The 18,765-nt window shown below is 45.0% G+C and overlaps 1 protein-coding gene across 8 annotated transcripts in view; it reads right to left on the reverse strand.

Moving 5' to 3' along the window:
• The window catches only part of GRIP1 (glutamate receptor interacting protein 1), a 666,005-nt gene that overhangs the window by 16,069 nt on the left and 631,171 nt on the right, over positions 1-18,765 (reverse strand). For 5 of the 8 annotated variants that reach the window (XM_037063095.1, XM_037063097.1, XM_037063096.1 and 2 more), the window contains 4 exons: positions 8,168-8,324; positions 7,196-7,307; positions 7,038-7,082; positions 2,327-2,560 (listed from right to left, as the gene is read on the reverse strand). In XM_037063095.1, coding sequence (XP_036918990.1) covers positions 2,327-2,560; positions 7,038-7,082; positions 7,196-7,307; positions 8,168-8,324 — 548 coding nt within the window. The remainder of the gene's footprint in view (positions 1-2,326; positions 2,561-7,037; positions 7,083-7,195; positions 7,308-8,167; positions 8,325-18,765) is intronic. The other 3 variants (XM_037063099.1, XM_037063098.1, XM_037063094.1) reach the window with 1 other exon arrangement.

The following is an 18,765-nucleotide window of genomic DNA, read 5'->3' on the forward strand; positions in this document are numbered from 1 at the left end:
GACTTCCCTCTCTCCAGGCACCCATCAACTTATGAGAGTCTTATTTTGGGGGGGATCAATTCGGAAGGCGAGGCTCCGTGAAGCGAAGGGGACAAACAGCGTCCCATTGAGTAGGGCCAGTCAGCCCGCCCGTGGCTGTGACCTGGAGGCCTCCCCAAAACGCACACGGGCACACATTCCCAGCTGGTCGGCCCCTGCCACTCGCTGTGCTGCTGAGTGGATGATGCATTCTCAACACATTTTAACGGGATCTATTTTCAGCTCAGGTACTTTTTAAACCTCAGCCATAATAATTTGCATGTCCAGTTCACCATCATTATCTGTGCTAAATGCTTTAGGTGCAGGAGAGGAGGGGAGACGGCTCTTTTGCATTGCTGGGCTACCGGTAATTTTCCCTGGAAGAGACTGCTTCACTCCAGAAGGAAGAATAACTCTGCTTTAGACTCACTATTTCCCTGTCCTGCGGGGGTGGGGGGTGGGGTGGGGTTAGTAAACATCTGCTATAGAGGGCTATCATGAGCAGCATAAATCAACAAATTATAGCCCACAGTAGGCTCCCCATACATGTTGGTGACTTTCCCTTTGGTGCTGAAGGTGGGAGGGTTATTAAGCATGCTCCTCTTTGCCTGGACAGCAGAATTTTACAGAAGCAGATGAGACAGTGCTCCTACATTCCTGAGGGAATTAGGGGGTGCAGCCCTTTTCCTGGCATAACAGAACTAGCATGGACTGTGAAGCTTCTGCAACTGAAGACCCAGGCAAGTCCTGCCGACTTCCTCACAGTGTTTGTCAGTTAGCCTGTTAGGTCAAGTGAGAGGGGGTGAAGGCTGGTGTTTGCTAGACATATCGATCCAGGGTAACTGGGGAAACCACCTAATTTTTGGCATGGGGCTAAATATGGGGCACCACACAAAAACATCAGAAGCTCCTCTGTTTTTATGCAAAGTTCTGTAATTCCTCAAAATGCACAAGGCTCCAATTCAAGGCTCTGGTCATGTTGGAATAGTCCCATTCCCTCAGCACACCACAATCTTTCACATCCCTTTGTACATGGCTCATTTTGTACTTGGCCTGCCTCCCCACCCCCCACCTTCTTGCAGAGCCAATACTTGCTTCTAGGAAGCCCTTTCTGCTTCTGCATAGTGGGCAGGGTCCACCTTCTGTCCCCCAAGGCAGCCTGTCTTGCTCTATGGTTATACCTTCTTCCCACTGTTTCCCAGACTGGCCCCATCAGACCATGTGCTCCCAGGGGCTCACCACCCACTCTTTCAGGGAAGGAATGCACAATACATGTATTAACTGGACGGACGAACAAGTGGTGAAAGAATGAACCCAGAAGTAGAATACCAAGTTCAGAACCCAACTTCCCACACTGTCCTTTCTTTCACCACACCCTTTGTCAGCTACAAAATATATTTCTAGTTTTCATAGGTGGTTAGGGAAAGTGAAGTCTTTAGAGGAAAAAAAGAGGAGCTGGCATGTCACCTCCTTTCAATCTGACATTTATTTGCTCTTCTGGGCAAGACAAACAATTAGTTGCTAGTCAATAAATTATTAACTACAGAGCTGTCTTGGCTCTCAGGAAAAATGGGGAGACTGTAAGCATCCTTATGGATTAACAAAAGTGAAGCACTGGGTCCACAGAAGAAAACCAGAGATGCCTCTCTGGTCCTGCTGTGCTTGGCCCAGGGTTCCCCTGTTACATACATACACTCCCTTTAAACACTGCCAGGAGCTCAGATTCATCCCCGTCTGCCATTGTGGGCTTTCCTCTGTGAAGTAAAGTAGGGCAACTATCGTAGCAGAAATGGAGCATCGCCAGGGCTTACCCCATCCCGACCCAAGGCATCTACATTGTCTTGAGGAGAGCTCCATGTCCCCTGGCTAATGTCACGACCTGCTGGTGTCTGTAATTAGGGATTAAGCCTCCCCATGGCACACCTGAACCCTCTTTTCAGCAGAGCTATGAGTGCATACATTTAGGAAAATTGTTTCCCGCCTTCCAGTGAAGTTGGACTGATAGACCAATCATCAAAGCTCTACGTGACACTGGAGCCTCGAACTTTTACAAGAAGATTCTGGCCACAAAGACATTTTTTAAATTAATTCATTGCTTGAAATCCAGTTATCTCCGTTTTACAGAATCATGTCTCAAAGGTCCCGTTGGGGGAGCAATCGAATTCTCTGCTGATCTACGTTTAAGCTCTGGCTTCTTTCCTTGGCTGAGCCCAAGTACAATGTCATTGCCATGCTTTCGTCTGGCGCTCAGGCTACACACAATGGCTAGTAACCGGGACCCTAAGGAAAGAGAAGAGAGTTTCCTGACCTTGTGAAGCTCCACAGGAGTTGGGGACACGACCTCCTTTATTTCTTGTTTCATTTTTCTCAGGGGGACAGACTTCCTGCCCACCTCTGAGGGCAGGGTGTTGCTCCGTGTTGTCTGGCTATAGTGTGGCCGAGAGCTGCTCCGTTCCTGGAAGCTGGCCTGTCGCCCCAGCTGACTGCGAGGTGTTGGGGCCTCGTGATTCAAACTCATCGTGCTCCCCGACATGATTGTTGCCTGTGGCATTGACAATTTTCAGAAACAATTAAGCCCATGGACAAAGAAAAGGATTGGGTGGCTCAACATTAAGCGCATGTCTGCTTCTGCCCAGTTAAAATACAGTCTCTTCAGGGCATAACTGAAGGCTGGAGAATGGATGTACTCATTGGAGTATGAAAGTCTGGAAAAATGCTTTGCAAGTGCCATTGATAACGCACATCTCAAATCCAATTTACGTGCTTAAGCTGTTGAGTTTATTTAATCAAATACCACCCCTGGCCATTCAGAGGCAAATCGAAAAGCTCTGATATTTTGCTTCCTGTAAACTACAGTTTAAGCATTCACTTTCCACTGAGTCAGCTCTAGAGATGGGGTTCACGAGGCAACCTTCAATCTACCTTACAGAAATGAAGTAAGAACTTCTCAGTAGAGGCCAGGTTGCCTCTGCTTGCAATGCTGCCTCCAATACCCCCTGGAGAAAGCAATGGGCTGACATGCAGCTGTTGATACAAAGACAAGAGCTTCTGCCCAAGCCTCCTTGTTTTTGTCTTTCCTTTGGCTCGTGGCCCCGGCCCAGGGGCTTGCAGACCAGCCAGGTCTCTGTGGCATTTGGCATGGCCTTTGTCTAAAAAGGTCCTGAGAGAGGTAAAAGAATCACCATTTACTATGCTACTTGGATTCAGCCCTTTGCACAAAAGCTGTGAGACCTAGATTTTACCTGTGAGACCTGGATTTTACCAGTAAATTGGGAAGTTTGTTCAGTTTCAAGTATGTTCTTTACGTAGTACGTAGGGAACATACGTATTATGTTTGTACATGGAACAAGATTACAAGATCAGATTCCCCCAAATGAGTGTCTTAGAAGGCAACAAAAGAGCATTTGAAACCAGAGTCATGTTGGGGATACCCATTTCTCCTCCTCAGAGGATGCGGAAGTCCCGAAACTATGCCTGCACTCCTCAGTATGACGGTTCTGTGGAGGTAAACCACCAACGGTGAATCTGCTGGGAATCCTGGGAACAGAAAACAAGTTCCACGTGCTGTGTTACCAACTACAGCCTGGAGGGATGGTTTACAGTGATGCTGATGCTAAAGGTACTGGCAACAGAAGAGTAATCTGTTGAGTGTTGGGATGTATGCATCCATTTAAGACTCAGAACAATTTTATGAAATAAGCACTATTATTCCTCCCAACTTACAGGCGAGGAAACTGAGGCACAAAGAGGCTGACTTACACAAGGTCACACCGGTAGTAAGTGAGCCAAGGGTACTACCTAAAAGTATAGATCAGGAGAAAACACTGCAAAGTGAGTGGAATTTTCATTTGTTATCTAACATTTTGTAATTCCAACTTCACCTGGTATACAGCTATAAATATACCACGAACAAGGTCTTTGAGGGACAGGCAAGTTTTAGCACACTTGCACACGTATCTGTATCTCTGTTGAAAAAACAAATTAGGCAAGTAAACTCATTAAGATCCTAACTAGAACGGTTTTTTAATGATAATTTTGAAAAAGTAAATTGTGAATAATACCTTACTAGTCATTGAGCATTATCAACACACGCTAAGTACCATTTACATGTGTGTGTGTAGAATATCGTTTAATAGTGTTGTGGGGGAGGTATTACAATGGTCACATCTCCCCATTTCAGTTACTGCAAGGGATGCCGAGAAAGGTAAGCAACTCTCCGGAGCGTCTGGGATGGCAGCCTGAGTGATCCGACTCCAGAACCCTCACCGTTCAGGAGCAGGCTGTGTGCTTCTCAGTTAAATATTAGGAGCAGGCTGTGTGCTTCTCAGTTAAACATGTAAAAATGACTTTTTAGCAGATTAAATCCCTAATATTTAAACCAGTATGATTTATCCATATTTTGGGTTGTGTCAGCTACATTCCCTTCTACAAACGAAACCTTTGAATTACTAGGTTTGTTGGTATCACGGCGGGGGCACTTAACGCAAGGCACGAGGACGGCTTCTCTGCTTCACGTGCGCTGTCGGACAGCGCCCAGCGCCTGCTCTTTGGCTGTGCGACCATCCGCCTGCTGCTTCTTCCTGCTTAGACTAGATACTTATTTTGTTAACATCTGTTTTGTTTTGTGCTCATTTTTCATGGGACCAGCAGGAAACACACTGGAGGTAAAACACTTAATCGCTACAACCGGGAGACATTAGTGTGCTTTGACAAGGCTTAGTCACCACGGAAGGGTTGTGAAGGCAGCAATGACATGTTGTCCAAAGGCCTCCAGTTCCAGTGTCAACAGGTGGCTGGACTGTCTTGTTTAAAATGAACTTCAATTGAATCAGTGACCCCTATGGAGGCCTAGAAAAATTAAAATGCAAATATGGAAACGATGAAAAATTAAAAGGTATTTTAAACTATCTAGGATTTGTTTGGGCTCTCAGTTATCTATTTCCTGGTTTTATTTTACATGATTCATACTTTACAGTTATAATTTCCTTTTTCTAAATGATCAGGGGGAGAACTGATATATACAAACGACTTAGAAGAGATGTGTTCAAGAGTTCTCTCTCTGACATTTAAACCTTCTTCCTACATTAAACAAAAAATAGTTCAGGCAGCGTTCACTAACCAGACAAATGGCAAAACATAATAATTCATTTCTATTGAACATTTATTAAGTGCCATATAAACATTAGTTCATTATAAAACCATTTTAAAGAAAGAGATATAGCTGACAAGACATATTAAGTAACTTGTCCGTCTTAGTTAGAATGTTTCTCGTTTGTTAAAATTATACATTTTTCAGTGCTTAAGTTGAAATTATTGCTAACAATGGGGAAAATGACTAGTATAGTTTTCATGTTCATTTCAATTATAGTCATTTTATCTTAGTTAATTTTCTACATTAGTTACAGTTATAGTACACTTTAACTTTTAATACTGGGTGTAATTTCACAGGCAGGAACCTAGCTCAAATATATATATACATATATATATTTTTTGCAAGGGATTAGAGTTCACTTAAACTAGTAAATGAATGTATTTTGTGATAAAAGTGTAAATAAGACCCTAATTTATGGTTTGCCAATCATTCTTTCTGGTTGAGGACTCTAATTTCTCTTTGGCTTATACATTCAACCCATTTCCTTCCTGGATTTCTAATTTCAAGGACCACACCTGCCTGAAGCATTGCTATAGAAGATTTGTACATAGGCTGTTGCAACATTCTCACTGAGTAACTCAATTTCTGGATGAAAAACACAGCCTCACATTATCTTTTGCATCCTCTGCATTTTTACCTGATATAAAACTAGCTATTAGAAGAACAGATGCATGCATCTTCAAAAAAGCATCAAAATGCAAAATGAAAAAGGCATGTGAGCCAAAACACACTTTCAAACGCAGGTGTACGTTCCAGGCTTGTGAATTGAGCTCATTACCCAGTGTGGGCCCCTTGGCTGATCATTCTACACACAGGAAGTGGTAAGAGTTTAAATAGGCCGGCTGATGCTTAAGCATTCTACACGTTTTGAAAGTCGGGTTAAAAAGGAATCAATTACTACCGTTTCAACGTATTCAAGTTTATGGGATTATCCATCTCCAGGTCCTTCAGCCACGCTCTGAAGCTAAAATTCATGCCAGGTAATACCACGATGTTTATAAATTCAAATCAATGTTTTTCTCTATTATTCTTTTTGCAGATTCACAAACGTCAGAGTCACACAAAATATTCACACATGCAATTTCGAAGCAAAATAATATAAAGATGAGTAGTCATTTTAGAATTGCAAGAGTTCCACCCAGTTATGCCATTCACATTCCTTATGGTGACTTGGGGACCTCATATGACATCAAAATAAAAATGAAACTTTTGCCACTTTAATTTTTTACAGCTTAGAAAATTTAAAAGAACATAAAAGGAAATAGTCCAGGACTTCCCAGACCAAAGTGTGAATACTGTCAGCAAATTCATGGCTTTGATTAAAGAACTCAGCAGGAGTTCAGCTATAACACTCTATCTCACCCAGACTCCTCAAGTTCACACTAAGTTAATATGGAACCAGGATTTGCAATCAACAGCAAAGTACCAGGTGACACTTTGGAAGCTTAACCCACAGACTGGCCTTTTGCACCAGCCGCACCGTCATCTATTTCAAAAGGCAAAACAAAATAAAATAACATTTCCTCTTATGTTCCTCTTCACGATCAAATTAATGTCTATACCAGGTACAGATGAAAACATGCCAAAGAAACCTTTCTAAAGCAACTAAGGGGATGAGATGCGCCACTGCTGGGAGACGTAGCTGGCTCCTTAGCGATTCGGTGGAAGACAGGTACAATCAGGGTTAGCAGGGAGCGATGGCAGAAGCCACAAGTCAGTCAGCTCGGGGTGGGGGGTGGGAGGGTATGTGAAAATGGGGAAATAAACACTTTTAACTGCATTGTATCAAATCAAATTGCTGTCTGGAAGGCAAAGGGGCAGGGGAGGCAGCTGCACAAGCAAAAATATAAACATAAAGGGTAGCTACCAAGAGATTCATGTTTCTCAAAGACACACGCCTGTCAGCTTTCTCCTGTGGAAAGGGGTTAAAGCTTTTAAATGAACTGGTGTGATCAATGCAAACTCAAAAGGACCAAAAACAAAGAATGTAGAAACAATGGAAGTAAGGAGCAGGACGGAGGCTACCTCAAGCTCTCTCAGAATCCCTGACTGTCCACAGGTCTCCAGATCTTCCAGCGCCTGGGACCAGAAGTTTTCCTCTTGCTCCGCCTCGGCACTGTCGGGCGCCCCTGGAAAACTGTCACCAAAAAGCACAGTTTTAGTTAAGAAGTTGCTAGACATCATTTTTTTTTCTGCGTTGAGAATCTCTTTCCATCATCTCACACACACAAGATAGAGTCATTTTGGATTTGCCTTTCTTTCAACAGTGGCCTCCACCTAGGGCTGGCTACGATGTAAGGATGCTTTAGGAACCATGAAGTGTGTCAAAGAACGAAAGGAAGGACCGTGGTCTTACTGACTGCGTTTCAGAGTACTCATGGCTACTCATGGCTGAGTGAGCCACATTGACGTGGAGTGTCTGTGGGAATACCCTTCAGCTACCACAGTACAGGGAAAGAGAAATCAGACTTTTCCCCAGGAGAGAAAAATGTGTTTTTCCCACCCTGAGGTAACCATCATTAGGGATCAATTCAGTGCTATCACTTTTTATGAATTTCCTTAATGCATTTTGGTAAGGGACAAAATGCTAAAATAGGTCTCTGAGTTAAAAATATGGGACCCTAGATTGACCTTTTTTCCTTCTTTTTTTAAAATGTAAGTTCATGTGAAACTACCTTTTAAATGAAAAAAAAAAAAGAGAGGGAATGAGTCCCAGGCTGAGGTCACAGTTTTCAGAAGTAGATTTTCCCCACACGCTGCTGCTACGGTTTTCTTCAGAGCACGCCCAGCTCTTGCCCCGTTGTGCGGCGGGGCCCAGGCTCCCACTGCAGGCCCGAGGTTCAGGCTCCTGCCACGTGCGAGGCCAGCAATGGATGCCTATGGCAGCCTCAGGAAGCTAGAGGTAGAAATCTGTGCCACTGGACGCAGAGACGCTCACTTCTGGCCCAGAAGAACTCAGAGCAGCCTGGACAGGGCGACAGTCGGTGGGAACCTTACCCGCTGACTGTGGACCGGTCCCAGTCTTCATTACTCAGCCCCACATCTGGGTAGGTCTGGCTTCGAGGCTTAGTGACTGGGGACAAGCTACCTCTTGGCTTGGAACTCCTCCAGTCGTAGGTGTTGAAGTTGTATCCCGAGGCCTGAAAGCCAGTGCCTGAAACAATAAAACAGGCACTTTATTCTGTGTCTGAGAACCTCAAGAGAAGTGTGTTGACTAACTTGCCTTTTCCTGTGGTTTCCTTTAGTTTCTTCAAAGGATTGACTTGAATGGAATTTGGAATCACAAAGGCCATCAAGATAACACTAAAGTCTTATATTCGAAACACACCTGCACATATTGTCCCAATTGATTTTAACAACATCCCAGAGGTAAGACCTTTAGACCCCAGCAGGAGGGGCCATGGAGCTGGGCATGTGTTTTATATGATTCCTGCCCTACTCTGGGCAAAAAACCAATTCGGACCAGAGGATGTGCCCAGCAGACTTCTATCCAACCTTTTTTATGGCAAGTTCCAGAAAGTCAGAATCCTAAGTTTTCTACCCCAAAAGCCCTGTGTCCACTTCCGAGCAGTGTGAGGGCTTCTTACCCTAGTGGGACCTTCTGAGAATGGACTTTGCCACCAGGTGTGGGTTCCGGGCCCAAGAAGTGGCCAAGGTGCTGCTGGCTGCAGGAGTGTGGACAGAGCCTGGATATCGGGCTGCAGCCACAATGTTAGGGTTGGGCCTGGGAATTACTTAATCAGAAGAGATCGGCCACATGCAGAGTGGTATGGCCGTAGAGGGAATTACTTAATCCAATGAGAAACGATATTGTTAGCAAGTAGAGGGGCCAAAGAACAACAGCAACAGTGACCATAGCAAAGACATGGTGCCACTTACTCTGCACCCAGAACTTCATTAAATGCTTTCTTTGAATAGCCTTACATATTCTTCACAACTGTCTTTGAAAGTAGGGGCTGTTATTTGCATTTTACAGGTGAAACATTAAAGACTCAGAGCTGTGGTTCAAGGACCTAGGGCTACTTGCATACTTTCTTGGGGGATCCAGTCATCAATTTAGAAGACTTAATTCTCAGATCCTCAAGTGCCACGGGCACGTTTCTCCAACACAGACCTGGTTGAGCGGCTCCCAGGATGTGAAGTCGGCCAGTCTGCCCCTCACCTGCACTCTTACAACGGTTCTCTGCCTCTTTACAAATGAGTGACATTTCTCATCCAACTGAAGCATTTGAAGGAGGCTGGCTTCGGGATATAAAGACTCTAAGATGCCAAGTCAAGAGATAATTTGGGAAAGGCTTGCTCCGAGGGGAGGTCTCGGAGGAGCAGGGCTGTATTTCTATCGGGTACAGACTCTCGGCCTGGCTTTGACCTTCTCTCCCCCACAGATCTCTCTGCACCTCGGAGTTAGAATTCAGAAGAACTGGGAGGTGGGCACCTTATGGCGGTTATTTGAATTGCAAAACTGAAGACTGACCTCCTCTCAGACAGGGAGTTAAATCGGGTTAGCTTGATGTGTGAGACAGTGGGGCATGTGTTTGACAATCAGCTTATTTAATCGATGTTGTCCATGAATTTGAACTAAACCCTTGGCTCTGTATTTTGGCAAAAATATATTTAAAGCATATTTACAACAAACTGGAAACTCTAGTCTTTGCAAGTATTTAAATTTCGGGAGAAACCCCTTTAAAGGACAACTGTAAATGTGTGATGGGGGATGCAAGAGCATCAAAATTCTTTCGGGGGCCCAGCAAGAGCACCAGGGCTTGCTGAAGGCCGGACTCTCTAGCTTGTGCTGCAGTCACCGTCCGGGCCCCACCTGCCACTTCAGGGTGTGTCCCACTGCGTATGTGTGTTTACATGTGTGTATCCAGTTGCAATGTCACCTGTGTTTCTTCCTGTGTTTCAAAACACTTGGTGTGGCCAATAGGCCCGGGCCCCTGTTCTCACACACGATGAAATGACCAGATCACGGGTCTTTCCCATTCATGTTCCCTCCACTTGTTAGATCCTACAATGCCATCCTCGCTGTTGACTACATGCAGCCCAGAGAAAGCAGGATGTCCTCTGACCAAAAGGACTTGATCTGGAGCGTGCAGGAGAATGCCCACCGCCACACTGTGCGCCTGCTGCATGAACCTCTTGTGTTAGGACACCAAGGCTTAGAAGTCCTTGGTGCAGAGGAAACACGCACAGTTCAGTATCTCCGTTTCTCTGCCAGATAACCACAGGAGTGGGCCAGCCGTTGGGAAGAAATCTTGCGTGATGAATGTGCAGGTTTCCGTCAAAAGTGGCGAATGCAGGGATCACACAAGTGCCCCCTTGTAAGGGAGTGATGGGGTAACCCTGCGACTCCCGGGCTCCCCTGACAGGGATCCATTTTCTCCTTCCGAACCAAACCCACCACCCCTAACCACGAGAAGTCGCAAAGAGTTAGGGGGAGCCTGCTCCTCACTTTTCTCAGCTGGCCTTACGCCTGCTGAGAGCCAAATGCTAACGGTGTCCTCCCGGGAGTGACCTTTTCTGATAAGCACTAACCCACGGAACTGTTCAGTTCCCTGGGGAACTTCCAACCTGTTTTAAACCGGGCAGATTAACTTTCTTATTTCCCCTCCAGCCGTTGTTCGTAAGTGGTTCTCGGGGACTCGGGCAGGAGGGCAGGACCAGACGTGCAGCATCACCGCTGGACAAAGGCCACCCTGGCAGGCACATCTGTCTCTTCTAAGACCACTCTGTCTTAATTGGGGCTATTAAATGATTATTACATGACAACAAAGCAGGACATGAAAAGAGAATACAATTCAAATATCTTCAGGTCAGGCAGAGACTCAGAAGACCTGGGCCTGGTTCACACTACGCTGGAGTATGGAACTGAAGTAAGAAAAGTCGTGGATTCAAATCCCAGCTTTGCCACTTCCTCACCCTGAAGCCTTGACCAATTTGCCTCCGGAGCAATGACACACGCCTCATCAGGCTGGTACAGGAATTCAGAAGGACGTACACAAACACTTATGAAAGTGCCTAGAACACAATGAGGTTTAATGAACATGGATATCCATTACTTTCACTATTTACTAAGCCATTCAACTTCTCAAGATCTCAGTTTCCTTGTTACAAAATAGGAAGGAGGAAGACCCCAGTGTTACTCATTCAAGTACATGCTTGATGGCCTCCTAAGTGGCTGGTACTGTTGGAGAGGCTGAAACACAGACAACTGCAAAGCAGCCTGGCTCAATATATGTCTGGGAGTGAGAGAAGGAGAAACCGTCATGGAAAGGAGGAGTTCTAGTAGCACGGAAGCGGTATGATCCTTTCGGTCTGAACACACGGAAATGGAAGTATGGAGAGACCTGTTTGGAGTGGGAATGTGGGCCATGAGAGGTGCCCTAGGAAGGAGACGTATGAGCTTGGAGTTGGAGGATACGTTGGCCCTTACAGTGGAGGTACTGGGTCAGAGTGTACGCCTAGCGGGAGAGGCTGGGAAAGCCTGCTTCCCGCTCTCGCGTCCCATCAGTGTGTTTCCGCTTCCCTCCTAAGGAGAAAGCAGCATTCCAGGACTATTCCAAGGCTCCCCCTTACCACCTGTACTTACCCCTCCCCACAGGAGGGGCTGTGATTTACCCAACTGTCGAGTTTTGGAAAAGAGCACTGGGCATGCACACTTGGCCCCTTCTTGGCTTTCTCTGGATCCATTCCCTCTACAGCTGCTGCTCTGTGAGATAAGCAAAACTGGGGCCCCTGCTTGGGCAAGCCAAACTCAAAGAGGGGTGGGGGACCAGGACTGTGCAGTTAGCTGGCTGTGGCTCATCAAAACAGCATTTTTTCTTTATTCTTAGTACTGGAATAGCACTGTTGGGGGTGGACAGTATTGCTCAGGATAAGACTACTGCTCCTAGCCTTTCTTAAAGTTGTGTTAACTACATAAAAAGTTCTGGCCAGTGATATCGAAATGGAACTTCTAGAAGCCTCATTACAGCCCTCTTTCCTGCTGCCTAGAACATTGATACAATAGGTGAAGCCCTGGGAACTACCTTGGACCCTGTGATGGAAGACACATGCTAAGCACAGTAGAGAATAAATATTTAAGAGCATGGGTCCCTCACGATGCTGGGAGTGTTATACCAGCTCTGAAATGCCTACTTCTTTAGGACTTAGGATGCTAGTATTAGGATTTTAAGTTCTATTCAGCTGAACCAAATTCAACGGATGTACTGGCTTACAGCTTGCTTTGTGGACCTGACACCCCCCCCCCCCATTTAAGTCCCATTGTGTAGGTGTGGGTTGGGGATAGGAACATAACAATCTAATTCTGTACCGTCAATCCAGCTTTCCCAGCAAAAACAAACAAAACACAGAAGTTGTTATTTTAATCCATAGCTGACCCCAATTTCAACTTTTCAACTATTTCAGAATTGATAAAGCAAGAGGTGGCCTGATGTATCAAAACACCTGGCGCTATTAAGGTCTCCAAGCTGCTTGGAGAACAGCGAGGGGCTGGGACGTGTGGAGTGGAAGGCACTGCAGTGGAGTGTCAGGAGCTAAAGTTGATGAGTAGCTGAAGAGCCCTGTGCTTTAAACTAAGGACCTTTGACTTCATCCTAAAGTAATAAAGAACCATCAAGAGAGTTTTTCTTAAAGGGAATGGCAAAATCAGACTTTGTTTTCTAAGGATCATCAAGGCAAGGGGGTGCATGAGTTAGTAAATATTTCAGGCCTAATGGAAGTGTGTAACAAAGGCATCGGCGATGGAAAGACGTAACCGACATTAAGTTAACAGGAAGTAGGAAGGTGCCTGGGTGCCGAGGATCCCATGGGCCACCTGCCTCCTCCAGGCTCCGACCACAGTGGGAGGAAAATAACCCCATGTCTTGTGTGAACACCAATATTTGTTTTTTTATACGTGTAGGTGAATTTGACCCCTAATTGATGCAGGTGGATGATGCTACAGTGATTTAAAATAGGTGGAAATTAAGTTCTGGTACAGGCATGCTGATTGCCCTAGGTGAGAAAAAGTTACCAGACACCAAGGAATATCCCCTTACTCCCTTACAGTAGGAGTTCAACTCAAGAGCCACGGAAGGAATGGAAAAAATGAGGCAGCCCAGGTGTGAGGAAAGTCAGCTGCCAGAAATATGAACTTTGCTTTTACTAAATTATGGTTTAAGTACATAAAAATTCAAATGCAAGTATGATATTGGAAACTAGGGTTTAACTTCAAAACTGATAAAGGTAACAAATTGAAAGATGAAGTAGTTTCTAAATTTTTATTTCCTAAGTGATTATTCTTTGTATGTAAAACTAGAAACCTTTCTTTATTTTTTTTTCCTTCCTCTCTCCTTCCCTTGTTTCCTTTCTCTCCTCTCCCCTCCCCTCCCTTCCCCTCCTCTCCCCTTCCCTTCCTTTCCTTTCTTCCTCCTCTAGATTTCTTATCTGGTCTTCCACGTTGTATCATAATGTTAGGTGTGCCGTGGACTATTGTATCCCCTCCAAAACTCACCTGTCGAAGCTCTCACCCCCACTGTGACTATATTCGGAGACAGGGTCTTTACAGAGGTTAGTGAGTTGGATGAGGATCTGACTGGTGTCCCTACAAGAACGAAGACACACAGGCCCTGCAGCACAGGGATGCAGGCACACAGGGCAGAGGCCACGTGAGGACCAATGAGAAGAGGCCGCCTGCAACCCAAGGAGAGAGGCTTCGGGAGAAACGGAACCTGCTGACATCTTTACCTTGAATGTTTAGCCTCCAGAATGGCGAAAAGAATTTCTGTTGTTTAAAGCCACGCAGTCTGTGGTGTTCTGGGATGGCAGCCCAAGCACACTGATACAAGGTGAAAGACTCAGTCTAGATTCCTTCCACGGAGAGTAAGGTTAAGCTTTATTCATTTGCATAATGGAAAATAGGCCTTCAACCCATGAAGGCACTTCCGAAAGCTGAAGGAGGCTTGATAACAATTCTTTTTTTTTAAGATTTTATTTATTTTTAGACAGGGAAAGGGAGGGAGAGAGTTAGAAAAACATCAATGTGTGGTTGTCTCCCACATGGCACCCACCGGGGACCTGGCCTTCGACCCAGGCATGAGCCCCTACTGGGAATCGAACCGGCGACCCCTTGGTTCACAGCCCGCGCTCAATCCACTGAGCCACACCAGCCAGGGCTTGATAACAATTTTCATTTTTAGGATAACCACCCCTCAGGTATTTGTAAAATTCTGATACTACAATACTATAGTATTTGTTTTTCAGTATCACAACGTTATGCAGGTTAATACCTTTCCATTTAGCTCTTAATTCACACTGAGTATTAACTAAACAAAGGTTCACATTCATAAGGTTTTAATTGGAATCCAATTTCAGCTCTACCAGTTTGGGACTTGCTTTCATCTTTGGATGCCAGTTTCAGGCTAGGAAAATGAGTCAGATAATTCCCTGCCAGATCTGTTTCCTAAAGACCCAATTTTGTTAAAGGTGTGAAAAATCAAATCATATGTTTGCCTAACTATTTGTAATTGTTCTTGACATGAAACATCGAAGGCGTTTAGATGAGACTGGTTCGAAAATGGCAGAGTACTTCTCCCGTCTCTTAAAAATCACCTCAAATAAAAAAGGACGACAAATAATAAATAGAACGTGAACTCTATCTTTAGCAAAACTGGAATCTCAAACCATACATACCAGAAAAGCTACCAAATTCTCTGAAAGTCAAACAGGGCATGGGGGGTTCTGCTAAGAAGCCAAGAGGAAATACCCACAGCCAAAGCTTTCAGGAAGGGCCGCACCCTCCAAACCAGGAGCTGCAGGATGAAGCAAGCCAGCGAAGCCTCGTCTGGATCATTGTGGAGGACACAGACTGGTGGCGGGAAGTGCCGCGAGCCCAGTTCTGCACTAGGGCAAAGGCAGGGAGGTGGGCTGAAGGACAGCACCTACAGATGTGCCACAGACTGCAGGCAGCAAGCTGTTAGCAAGGCAGGCTGGCAGACAGGGGTTCTGCGTTGCAGGCAGTCTGCAGCGGCTGGTCTCTGCTGGCTGAGGGAGAGCACTCATCACGGCCACTGGGGACGGGGCAGGGCTGGCTAGCCTGGAACGCAGCCTGGGCTCTTCTGTCTCGGAACCACTCGCAAACTTCCAAATCAGGAAGAAGTCATCTCATTCAAAGATGAGCAATAATTTGTACGAAACTGGTATACCAACTTATTATGAGAGAGAGAGAGAGAAAGGGGGAAGAGAGAGAGAGAAGAGGAGAGAAAGAGAGGGAAGGGGCAAAAAGGCTACCATGGAGCAAATGATAACTATAAACAAATATTGATACATTATCTCAAAACTTAAAAAATACACACTGAAACCATCATCTGTATAAGAGATCGAAGAGCTCAAGGAAAATCGGGGAAGGCAAGACAATAGAGAAGATGAAACATAAGTACGTAGAGATCAGAAAAGCACAGGAAAGGGGAATAAAGCCCCCTCTGTGGGGAAAGAACTGCTGAGCGTCTTGCTCTGTGCTGCGCCCTGCACGCCCATGCCGTGTTCCCTAACCACAAGAAAGGGCGGTGGGGCTCTCTGGCTGTACTGTTGGTACAGAAACATAGAAAATAAAAAACAAACAAATAGGATATTATTTCATTATAGGCAAATACATAAGAAAACTTGGATGAAACAATTTTTTCCCTGAGAGTACAAATGACAAAGAATGACCTGTAGCCCTGGCTGGTGTGGCTCAGTGGATTAAGTGCAGGCCTACAAACCAAAGGGTCACTGGTTCGATTCCCAGTCAGAGCACATGCCTGGGTTGCAGGTCAGGTCCCCAGTAGGGGCCACGTGAGAGGCAACCACACATTGATGCTCCTCTCCCTCTCCTTCTCCTTCTTTTCCCGACTCTCTAAAAATAAATACATGTATTAAAAAATGACCTCTAAAAGGATCCAGCAGTCCTACTCCTGAGCATAGACCCAAAAGAAATAAAACTGGTATTTTGAAGAGACGTATTCACGCCTGTGTCATTGTAGCATTGCAGTGTGTAACAACAGCTGAGATAGGGGGAAACCTAAGTATCAGATGAATGGATAAAAAGTGTGATATATATATATATATGTACACACATATGTAATACTATATATGAAAATTACTTAGCCATAAATAAAAAGGAAGTCCTGCTATCTGCAAGAACATGAGTGAAACTGGAGGACGTTACACTGAATGAAAGAAGCCAGAGAGAGAAAGACAAATGTATGAGCTCACTTACATGTGGAACATAGAAGAGGGAGAAGAAGAAGAAGAAGGAAGAAGAAGAAGAAGCACAACAATAGCAGCAGCAGCAGCAAGAAGAACAAGAAAAAGAATAAGAAGAACAAGAATGAGGACTCATAGGAACAGAGAGGAGACTGTGGTTGTCAGGGGCTGGGGAGTGGGAGAAGTGGAAAGATGCTGGTCTAAGGAGGCAATGAACATATTCATTTATAAGATGAATAGGTTCTGGGAATCTTCTGTACAGAACAGCAATTATAGTTAATAACACTGTTTTGTATTCTTGAAATTTGCTAAGAAAGCAGAACTTGAGTGTTCTCACCACACACACAGTGATGGACATGTCAGCCAACTCCATGGTGGCAATCATTTCACATATATATGCCTGTGTAGAATCATCACACTGTGCACTTTAAATCTATACAATTGTATTTTTCAATTATACATCAACGAAGCTGAAAAAATAAGCTCAAAAGAGAAAAATATCTAAAGATGATGGGATAAGAAATGGAAATACCTGAGCTGAGAGTCAAGAATTACAGACATCACAAGACACCCACTGTCTACGAGAAGGACAGACTCCAGGTACCAATAGTTTGTTCACTTTTTTCCTGTATTGATTGACCTTTGCTAGGTCCAAGGAAAGCAATCAGAAGGCTTTCTCAGAGTTAGAAGGAGGAATAAATAAGACAAGGGAGCCCAAAGCATACACTTTTGATAAAGCAGAAGGACACGAATATAGAGAAAGGGGACTGGAAGCAGCTGACTCAGAGGCAGACTACAAAAGTCTGTATCCTAGAGCCACAGTCTAGAATCGAGTCCTCCCATTGCGAGACTTCTTTGAACACAGTCCTTCTTTCCTACCAGCTGTGATTACCCCACCCTCTACTCCTTTTCAGTGACAGAGGGCTGCTTTGCACCATTGGTTAACTGGCCCTTCAGCTGGGTAACCTCTTTCAGGAGAACAGGACCACATCTCTCTGTCCAACATCACATGCCCATTGTGTGCTAACCTTACACCGTGCCAACCATTACTTGTTTGCTGAATGAATGAATGGGCAAGCTTGACGTTTTGGACAAGAAGCAGAGAACAATAAGGAATGTGGCTGCGGAGACATCAGTTTCTGGCTCAAGGAGGAATTACAGAGGTGAAACATCCTCTTGAGAATGGAACAACTACTTTAGACTGAAAGATGCAGTGAGAACGTGCAGCCTTCCTGGGAAAGGGTCGAGTCTGCTGAGAGGCTGGAGGGACAGGTTGGAGAGACCATCTGCATTTCACAACGTGATCATTACATACGAAAAGAAGTATGGTTCTATGCCTTGCTTTTAAAAGGTTGACTTCACAAGCACCTCTGGGGAGATATGGATTAACCCAGCATTCGAAGTAAAGGGGAAAAAAACAGACTTTGAGTTCTTGGTGAACAGTGAGCTCAAGATGAGTGACAGATAAGATGTGACCATCTAAATTGAGAGGGGCTGCATTGACAAGTTTTACAATCTTCAGTGATGAAGATGACAGGCTTGAATTGCTCTGGGCTGTCAGACTATTGTGACTTCCCTTTCTGAGTACTATACTTTAATAAGTATAGGATTAAATTTGAGCATATTCAGAAGAGAAGCCCCCAGGATGATGAAGATATTGAAGAGCAGGTTAGTGAGGAACAGTTTGAGGAACTGTGGCCATTTTGCTTAGGGAAGGAGACTGAAAAGAGGCATGGAAGCTGGCTTGGAGAGCCTGAAGGGCTGTCCGGGGGAAGAGCCTTTAGTCCCACGCCAAACGACCTGAGGGCAGAACTCGCCTTGATGGGGAGGAGCTCCAGGCAGACAGGCTTCTGCTCAGTGCAACTGAGGAGTCAGACAGCCACATCCTTGGAGGAGGGAGAGCCGCCTCAGCAGCTGGGGAGCAACCGGTCATGGGGTGTCCAGCCCAGGCAGTGTGACTGCGTGCCGCAAGGCTGGACACGGCCCCAAGGGCTACACTGACTTTTAAATTCTCCCCCAACACCGAAACCCTGTGATCCACGGGCCTTTTGACTTCTGTGTTCATTGTGAGGATCACTGGAGATTGATTTTGTGAAAGCACTTTGTAAACACTAATGTGTTTTACAAGTATGAGGTATTGTTACTATTTTCTCATCGCCTTGGAAGACCTCTGTTCTGTCCAGATTGCCATTTTCTCTACTTGTCTCTAATTTCTCTTCCACTTCATACAGACTTTTGATTTATAAATACCAAATTTAATAGTATTATGACTACCCCTATCTAGAATTTCAAATGTCCACAATGCTTTATAAATAATAAGTGGTTCTTCATTTTTCACTAATGAAGCAAAGGGCCTCTATTTGGCATGCTGG

The sequence above is a fragment of the Sturnira hondurensis genome, unplaced genomic scaffold, assembly GCF_014824575.4.
Source record: "Sturnira hondurensis isolate 20B ecotype Veracruz unplaced genomic scaffold, ASM1482457v3 Scaffold0014384, whole genome shotgun sequence".
Taxonomy (NCBI): Eukaryota; Metazoa; Chordata; class Mammalia; order Chiroptera; family Phyllostomidae; genus Sturnira; species Sturnira hondurensis.